At 47.8% G+C, this 9,425-nt stretch overlaps 1 protein-coding gene and 1 long non-coding RNA gene across 2 annotated transcripts; one reads left to right on the top strand and one right to left on the bottom strand.

Moving 5' to 3' along the window:
- Window positions 1-1,082: 1,082 nt before the first annotated feature.
- On the bottom strand, window positions 1,083-6,974 carry NDUFAF4 (NADH:ubiquinone oxidoreductase complex assembly factor 4). Its single transcript, XM_075923912.1, has 3 exons — window positions 6,710-6,974; window positions 5,031-5,128; window positions 1,083-1,710 (listed from the first exon to the last, which is right to left on the bottom strand). The coding sequence occupies exons 1-3, from the start codon at window positions 6,831-6,833 to the stop codon at window positions 1,384-1,386; spliced, it is 549 nt and encodes a 182-aa protein (XP_075780027.1). The 5' UTR covers window positions 6,834-6,974; the 3' UTR covers window positions 1,083-1,383.
- An 84-nt stretch (window positions 6,975-7,058) lies between these two features.
- Window positions 7,059-8,270, top strand: LOC142827838 (uncharacterized). Its single transcript, XR_012902607.1, has 2 exons — window positions 7,059-7,195; window positions 7,989-8,270. It is a non-coding gene; the product is annotated as an uncharacterized LOC142827838 (long non-coding RNA).
- The last annotated feature ends 1,155 nt before the right edge of the window (window positions 8,271-9,425 follow it).

Here is a 9,425-nt window from a genome sequence, read left to right on the forward strand (position 1 = left end):
GTCAGGGTGGTCAAATATTGGAATAAATTGCCAAGGGAGATGGTGGAATCTCCCTCTCTGGAGATATTTAAGAACAGGTTAGATAGACATCTGTCAGGGATGGTGTAGACGGAGCTTGGTCCTGCCTTGAGGGCGGGGCGCTGGACTCGATGACCTCTCGAGGTCCCTTCCAGTCCTATTATTCTATGATTCTATGATCTCTCCACAGACAGAGGTTGCTCTGCATCTCCTGTAGCAACCTCAGTCCGTGGGGAGCTTGGATCCCCCACAGATAGGGGCTGTTGCCAGAGCAGCCACTGTCTGAGGCAGGCCCAGGCTTGCCGCAGATGGAAGCTGCTCTGCCTATGGGGAGCTCAGACCCCCCATGGACAGAGGCTGCTGCCACCCTGCACTGCTGCCTCTGTTTCAGGCTGTCTGCGTGGGAACAGTTACTCAACTATTCCATTACCCGTTATCAAACATCTCTAATCCAGAAACTGGTTACCTGAATTTCTAGGTTAGACTATATAAACACTTCATGGATAAATAAGGATACTAGAAGTCATTTGGCCCTCCACAGATGTTTCTATTTATAGAAAAAAAGAAACCAGCTGAATTTGAAAGCTACTTACTAATCTTGCTTACATGAAATGAACCACTGTATCACACAAAGATGCAGGAGCCAAGGAAATCTGTAATTGGTTCAGATACTACCACTCTCCTGTTTATAAACTGATGAATGACTTACAAAAGTTCACCCCAAAAGTGGGGCTAACTAGAATGGAATGGATGCAACTGAGCTGACCACCCTACCCATTATGGGTCCCTATTTAAAGAAGGTGTAAAAGCTATCTCCCAAGTACTCTCTTTTGCTTTTAAGATCGACATGCTTGAAAATTCTATTTCCCCTGCAATCATCTTTTTTTATGAAGCAAACATGCTCTCCCAACATTTTTTGAATACAGGAAAAGTGGCTGTTTTTCATTTGTTTGCATGCTGATTACACACAACTGTGTGAGTAAGAGTCGGTGCCATGATAAAGACAGCTGCAGAATAGTTAGAAAATGAGGGTTGAGTCAAGTCCAAAGACAACACATTCTCAATTTGATTCTCAGTAACAGGTGACATTTATTTAAAAAGAAATTCTTTCCGCAAACAAGCAGAACAATTTAAGTGGCTCATTTCTTGTTCTGGACAGATTTCACTGATTTCTCCTTATCAGGCATATGTAAGACAGATTATGAACCAGAGTATACCAAATACATTTTTTCCCCCCATGCAGCAATCACACACGGAATGCAGTCATATAAATAAAGCATCTTATTGCTACAAGAGGACAACCTTGAAGCGCATGTGACCAAATTCCTACACAAACTGTATGAGAAGTGTCAAAGGAAAACACCATTAAGAAGGTTTTAAAGCTTCTTTGTCTTTGGAAGGAGAAATTTCTAAAGCTTCTTTGTCTTTGGAAGGGGAGATTTCTACATCAAAAGGTATGAAGAATTCTAAGAGAGCAGTGACCTCCTTCAAGTCTAGACTGTATTCCTTTGCTATTTTCTCTGCGGTCCATATTTGTGGAGAAAGTTTATGATTATTGAGAAGAGTCAGAGCCTCCACCAGAGAAATTTTGCCTTTGGGGATCTTCTGAACATCTAGTTTGCTTAAATGAGCTAGTGTTGTAAGTCTGTATTCCTGCTGTAAATTTGGGATACTTCCACCTTCATCTTTTACCTAGTGTGGTAAGAGAAAAAAAAAATTCAAGTCAATCAGAGTTCTGTTTATTCTGTGCAGTGCACATTCCCTGCCTATTTCTTTCATTAAAGATTTTCCTTTTAATTAAAATAGAAAATACTCTACAGTTTTTCCATTGTGAATACTTTGATCCTCATGCATTGTCTAGGGTTGCCAACTTTCCTGACTGAACCTGAACCTTTTTGGAAGTCTTAGACAGTATGTAGAACACAGAATGAAAACCACTACCATAATCCAGCACTATTTTGTTCTCAAAGCACCATGTTTTATACAGATCAGTTTCAGCAACAGTTATCATGGCCAAAAGCTCAGCACCTACATCAGTATCTTATTTTTCTGAAGCAAAATGCAGGACTATGTAGCACTTTAAAGACTAACAAGATGGTTTATTAGATGATGAGCTTTCATGGGCCAGACCCACTTCCTCAGATCAAATAGTGGAAGAAAATAGTCACAACCATATATACCAAAGGATACAATTTAAAAAAATGAACACATATGAAAAGGACAAATCACATTTCAGAACAGAAGGGGGATGCGGGGAGGGGGAGGGGGGGAAGGCAGGTAGGTTATTCTTCTGGACAGCTGAACACCCAGCATTTGTTTATTATTATCCTTACTTTTTTGTGGTCTATGTTTTCAGCTCCATGTACTAGACTGTTATTAGGGCAGTCTTCCTGGGGCGGTCGTGGTGCATTTCGACCCCCAGGTCTGGTGGTTGTTTTTTGGGGTTTTTTTTTTGTTTTGTTTTTTTAAACAAAAAAATCCTTGGTGTTCCCCATAAAAAAAAAAAAAAAACTATTGTTTGGTGTCCCTCGGTCTTAAAAAGTTTAAGAAACACTGGACTACATGCATACCCCCCACCAGTACATTTTTAGTAGGCTGGCCAGCAACTTGTGCCAGGTCTGGTACACATCCCCACTCTAGTTCTACATTTAAAATGTTATTAGGAGCCGGGCAGGCAAGCAGCCCAGCTTGGTTCTGGGTTGCACCAAGTTTGGGATCTCAGACGCCACCCTGCACAGGGGTTGCTGCCACCCTGCACTGCTGCCTCTTTATTAGAGGCAGCAGTGTGGGGTGATAATTGGCCAGTCCATGAGTGAAACTGGTTTTTAAACTGGCTCCCCTTGTGGACCAGTTCCAGCCTGGCACCCCGGGCTGCTGCCTCTGATAAAGAGGCAGCAAAGAGGAGTGGCAAGGGGCTCCTTGGGAGTGGAGATGGAATGCACTGGCTGCCGGCCCCTACAGAATAGTCAAGTAACCAATAAGAATTCATGAGATTAGGGATGTTAAATATCAGTTATTTGAATAGCTGACTAATGAAGATGCCTAATTTCAGGAACAGACACACAAAATATATGCACAAAATTTTCAAGCAACTGAGCAGCATCGACTTCCATTGAAGTCAAGTTGTCAGCAATCTGATACGTTTTTAGCTTCTCTATCACCCAAGTAAAATGAAGATAACACTATTACCATATCTCACTAGAGATTCATTAACATTTCTGAAAAGCTTTTTGTCTTAGATGGAAAGTATTACAGAAATGCTAAATATAAGACACACACGAAGCGGATGAGGTAATGTCTTTTACTGGATCAAATTCTGTTAGTGAAAAAGACACGTTCTTAGTCTACACAAAGCTCTTTCTACAAGTCAAGGTATTACCTAATCTACCTTGTCTCTGACATACCTGGGACCAATGCGGCTACAAACACTGAAAACAAAGCATAAAGGCAGACCTAGGACTCACTTCTTTGAATCTAATGCCAATATGTTTAGCCTTACATTAGAAATGTAAGCGATAAGGCTAGGCTTATCGTGTAGTTGAGTTGATTACTCACATCGCCTCCCCCCCCCCCCGCTGCCTTTGTACTAGAAGCAGCAAGGGGGAGGGCAGGGAAGAAGCAGGAGCCAGTGTTGGGGGGAGCTGGCTTAAAAGCCAGTTCTCCCCAGCACTGTCTCCATAGTGCTGCTGCTCCTCTGCCCATTGTGCTGCTGACTATCAGCCTGGCTACTACTACATTTAAACTGCAGAGCTGCAGCAGGGATAGGCCCCAGACCCGATGAGAGCTGGGACTGAGCAAGTCCAGCTCAATCCTGGCTTCCATGGGTCTGGAACCTACCCCGCTGCGGCTCTGAATTTTAATTGTAGCAAGAGCCAGGCCAGCTCTTACTACATTTAAAATGCAGAGTTGCAGTGGGGTCGGTTCCAGACCCATGGAAGCCGGGACTGAGTGCCTTCCCTTATCAACTAATCGTCTACTTGATACAAATTGTATCGACTACACTATTTGCCAATTACCCGCCTCTTAACATCCTTATTTTACATGCATACCACATAGACAACTGCTGTTAGATCATCCGTTTCATACAAAAACAATATAAATAAAACATCTTACCATTTCCTCACCCAAACAGATACACAACTTCACTTAAAAGGACACCAACATTTTAAGTGATATTTTAATAATTTCTTTATTTCTGGTACTAGCTTCTTTGCTCTCCACACAAGCTCCAATTTCCTCTACCACATATAGAATCAACAGGAATTCTATTTCCCGTCTAATTTCCTATTTCCCTTCCACAGACTGGCTGATTAAACTTCTGGAAACCCAAATCTGTGAACATATTTTAGAGGCTGTGGCACAAGGAAGGTGCACTCAGATAAGAGTCTCTGTGATAGATGAAGATGCCTGTATAGACAACTTCATAGAAAGGAAGGAAAGCTGAAACCATAAACAGAGGCTGATGACACTCTTAAATAAATAAGGTAACCCTGAAATTATAAAACATCAATAAAAAAATCTCAATTTAATCTATTAACAGCTACAGGCTGGACCTCCTGGTCTGACACTCTTGGGACCAAGGCAGTCCAGCCATAGTAGACAGGGCTGCTTGCCCCCAGCCACTGGGGATTTTCTCCAGGCTGGTCTCACTCCAAATCACAGCAGGACTCCCTGCCCCGGCTGAAGAGGTTTTTCTCCAGGCTGATCTTACTCTATCTGCGGAGGCAGGACTCCCTGCCCCCAGCCTGCCACTGGCCTGCTGGATGGGCTCCCTGCCCCAAGGCTACTGGCTCTACAGGTGGCCAGCCATGGGCAAACTCTGTGGCTGGGGCTCACTGGCCCTGCAACATTGGACCACAGACATTGCAGGATCAGAGAGTTGAGGACCACAGAGGTTCAACGGTGGAGTAAGCTGCTAAGCCTATTCATCACATAAGCATTGGTACGTTATTAATTTTGTCATCTGAAAAATGCTTGCTGCTATAATCATAGCAGAAGGAAGACATGCTCACTTGTACAGGTGGATCTCTGGAATCAACATAAACCTCTTTCAGTAAGGTAAGAAGTTTGTCATCTTTTCTGCGGATTTCCTCTTGGAGGTCTGAATAGTCTAAGAAAAAAGATTTAAAGCAGAAAATCATTTACTTGCACACATATTCTTGTTGGCTTATACCCATAAGACATCACACAACTCAAGTGAAAATTAATGCATGTGAAGACAGTGTAAATACTTTCAGGGAAATCAGATTTCCATGTTATTTCTAATATTCACAATACTTAATCCCTCATACACAAGGAAAAGAGAATTTATTATGCCTATTCAAGAGGAAAAGAGTAGCAATTTTAAGCAATTAGGCCAGGTCTAGAATAGGCCAGGTCTAGAGGTAGCAAGGGGGGCAGGGAGAGGAAGGGGTGTTTCAAAGCTGCAGCGCCATGTGGAGCCCATGGCAAGACCCTGGGCTCCATGCGGTGCTGCCGTCTTGAAATTCTGCATGCAGTCCACGGCCAGCTGGGGAGTCCCCAGCTGGCCCAGGTTGCACGTGCCATTTCAAAATGGCAGCACCACATAAAGTCCAGAGTCTGCTACTTTGCAACGCTGCGTGGAGCCCAGGGTTGCAAATGGCATTTTGAAGTGTCAGCACTGTGTGGAGCCTGGGGTCAGCTGGGAATTCCCAAACTGACCTCAGGCTCCATGCAGCACTGCTGCTTTGAAATGCTGCAGGGAGCACGGGGCCAGGGCGGGGGGACTGCTTGAGTCCCCCACAGATCCCATGCGCTCTGCAGCACTTTCACCTTTGAAATGTAGCAACAGCCCTGGAGACTGTTGCTACACTTCAAAGGCAGAGGCACCCTTATTGATTCGCTGAATAGTCAATGCAAATTGCATCAACTATTCAATTAGCCAATTAAATTTAACATCCCTACCACAGAGCCACCTGCCACCCCCTATCCTCCCATGCTGCTGCCTCTCAAAGAGACAGAGACAAATTTCATACCCTGCAAGATATAATTAGGTCAACCTAACTAACATCCAGTGTAGACACAGCTGGGAATTATCCTAATGACCTATCTATCTACCACCTTGTGGAGAGGTGGATAACTTTAGTGACTCTTCCCTTAACGTTATCCTGGTTAACATTGTTCCATTGCTTACTGATTAGAGCACATGCTCGGTTAGAGATGTTAAAATGTGCTTAAATAACCATGTAACCCTCCTCGCCTGGGGAGGGAAGGCTGGTGGGTTCAAGTCCCAACCTGTTCCATGCATGGGGCAGTCGGCTCCGCAGGAGCTGGGGGACAGACTGGCTTCCTCACAAAGTCACACAACCCACAAGTAAACCAGGCTGAGACGCGAGGACCCCACCCGCCAGCCTATGCCCTGGATCAGCAGCGTCCAGCCAAACAACAAGGCTGAAGGTAGCAGCGGGCAGGATTAGGGGTCACTGTCCGCAGCAGCCCGCGGCCGCTCCCAGCTCCTGGGCTCCTCGCAGCCTGCAGGGCTCCGCTGGGGGAGACAACCAGCCCCTCCGTCAACTGTCCCCTCCCCGCCCCGTAACCCGCCACAGCCCCCAGCCCTGCCCACTACCCCGCACGTGCCCCAGCGCCCCGAAATCCACCTTTAGCAGCCCCTCCCCCCGCGGCGCGTGCCCCAGCCCCCTGCCGCCCCTCCCCCCGCGGCGCGGGCGCTCACCGGGCAGTGCGCGCGGCGCGGCGCGGTGCCGGGGGGCCGGCGTGGGCTTGTTCTTGCTGATCTCGCGGCTGGCCCGGTTCTCCAAGTTGAAGTTGCGGAACGCGCGGGTCACCCTGGCGCCCATCGCCTCCGCGCAGCGCCGGCCCGCGCATGCGCCACCGACCCGCCCGCCAGCGCCCCACCTAGCGGCCTGGAGGACCCCTGGCAGGCGCGGGGGCGGGGCTGAGCGCTCAGGCTGCTCGGCGGGGCACTGCTCCGCTCTGCCTCAGTTTCCCCATCTGTAACTCGTGCGGCGGCTGCTGCTGCTCACGGCAAGGCGTGGCCGGGGTAACGATACTCTGAGCCCAGCGCCGCCTACTGCTCGCTCGCGCCCGCCCGCCCGCCCGCCGCGGCGTATGGGGCCGTCCCAGGGCGAAAGTGACTTAAATGCGGGCGGGGCTGTCGCTGCGGGCAGCACAGGGAATGTACGTGGGGCCGGGGCGATAGGTGAGGCTGCGGCGCGGCGCGGGGTGTGTGCAGGAGTCGGGGGAGGGGTGGGAAGTGTGGGGGGCTCAAGGCAGAAATGTGGGAGGTGCAGGAGTCAGGGCAGGGATTAGGGGGGGGGTACTCGAGGCTGTAGGGCAGTGGGGACTATGCTGCTGGAACCGGGGCTGTGGCACTGGGCTGCCTAGGGTGAGCCTCCACAGTGCCCTTACCTTGAAATGAGCGACCACCATTTGCACTGTGCAAATTGCAGTAACTTATTTTGAGAGAATTTCAAAACGAAGCACTATTCCAAAATGTCCCCTACCCCTCGTGGAAGGAGGGTTACAGGGATGCCGGAATAGCGTGCCTGTTGTTTTGAAATCTATTTAGAAATAACAGACTGCTTTAAAGATGCAGAATAGCTAATAGCTTCTGGTATCCTGAAATAACTCCACAATGTAGATGTAGCCTAGCTGTGCTGTGGCCACGCTGCCCAGGGACCGTGGCTGCTGGCTAGGGCTAACAGGGCTGGGTCCTTGCCTTCCCCACACCCAGCTGTCTGACGCTGGGGCTGACAGCCATGAGGGAGCAAGGGAGTGGTTTGGGCTTTGGCTGTGGAGGATGGGGGCCAGAACAGGAGGGGTTAGCCAAACATGCCCAGCAGCAGGTCTGGAACCTTACCCATGGACAGTGTCCGACAGCATCCAGAGCCCCGCCCTCAACCAGCCACTCTCTTAAGGGTTTGCCACACTGGGATGCACCAGTTTTTCACTTCTGGTTCAGACTGATCTCAGCAGAGGCACTTCTTTTTCAGGTTACCTATAAATATACTGTGAGTATGATGTCTCTAAGGCAGTGTTTCTCGAACTGTGCTCCGCAGAGCCCCAGGGCTCCGCGAGACATCTCCAGGGACTCCACGAGGTTGACAAACTGGAAACATCGATAGGTACAACACATACAATCAGTGGACTGCTGGGGCGCCGCATAAATTTTTATGCATGTAAAGGGCTCCGGAGCCCAAAAAGATTGAGAACTGCTGCTCTAAGGTTTAAATTAATTTGTAAAAATAAAAGAAGGTTGTTCTCCTGCCACAGCAGTAACTGTGAACTCCGTTATTGTTTCATATGGGGATATTAAAATGCATGCAGTGTACATATATTATATATGTATTTCTATGTTATATGAAAACTCAGATGCATTTGAATGTTATGCAAAAACCAGGGCTCGACGACTGTGGCGAAAATCCACTTGCCAACCCCGCACCGCACATGCGCCAGACCCACATTGCGCATGTGCGCACCGCCGGTGAACAGGGCGACCAGCTGAAATCCTCGCCACGGGCGAGTAGATAAGTGGATTTGTTGAGCCTTGGCAATAACAATAATAGATCTGTCTGTTACTGCTGATGTGAAAGAACATTTTTCTTTCTTTAGGCCTACAAACACTTATGAACATGACATGAGTGGTCCTATGTCAGTCAACAGGGCTTTTTATGTGGCTAAAATCACTGATTTTCATAAGGGTATGTGAGACCTGTTTTTTTTTCCCCTTGATTTTTAGCTATGCCCAACACCCAGATCTCAGATTGAAGTTAATGGAAGCTGTGGGTTTTCATCTAATTGAGAATCAAACCATGTGTTTAGTCTTGGAGTCACTTTCTTGAGATAAAGTTGGAAATATCCTCATGTTGTCAGACTGGGGTAGGTTTTCCACCTTCCAGAGTTTTGATAACCAGAATGCCCACATCTTTTCATCTTAGTATTAGCTTTGGTACAGCATAGGAATTAGGGATATTAATGTGTATTTGTATACATGGTTAACTGATGTGCCTTGGCTCATCAATTACAGGAGGCCCCCAACTTGCAACGTGATTGGCTCCACGAGAAGCATTGCAAGTTGGGGGTGTTGTAACTCAAACCCTCATTTACAATAGGTGCTGTGCACCACTGTAAATGCGGGCTGAGGACATAAGTCAGGGGTTTCTGGCCCTTTCTACACTTACAAAAATGGTTGAAAGTGTGGGGGGTCAGAACTCGGATGGTCGCAAGTCGGGGGCCTCCTGTAACCTGCACCATTACATGCACCTCCCACCCCCACCTCTGTATCAGAGGCAGCAGCATGGGGTAGGGAGGAGCTGGTGTTGGGGAGAGCTGCCTTAAAAGCTGGTTCCTCACAAGTACCAGCTTCTGCGGAGCCACCAGTTCCCCCATGCTGCTGCCTCTAGTTGGGGTGGCTTTCAAACTAGCTTCCC

Source organism: Pelodiscus sinensis, chromosome 3 (genome assembly GCF_049634645.1).
Source record: "Pelodiscus sinensis isolate JC-2024 chromosome 3, ASM4963464v1, whole genome shotgun sequence".
Classification (NCBI taxonomy): domain Eukaryota; kingdom Metazoa; phylum Chordata; order Testudines; family Trionychidae; genus Pelodiscus; species Pelodiscus sinensis.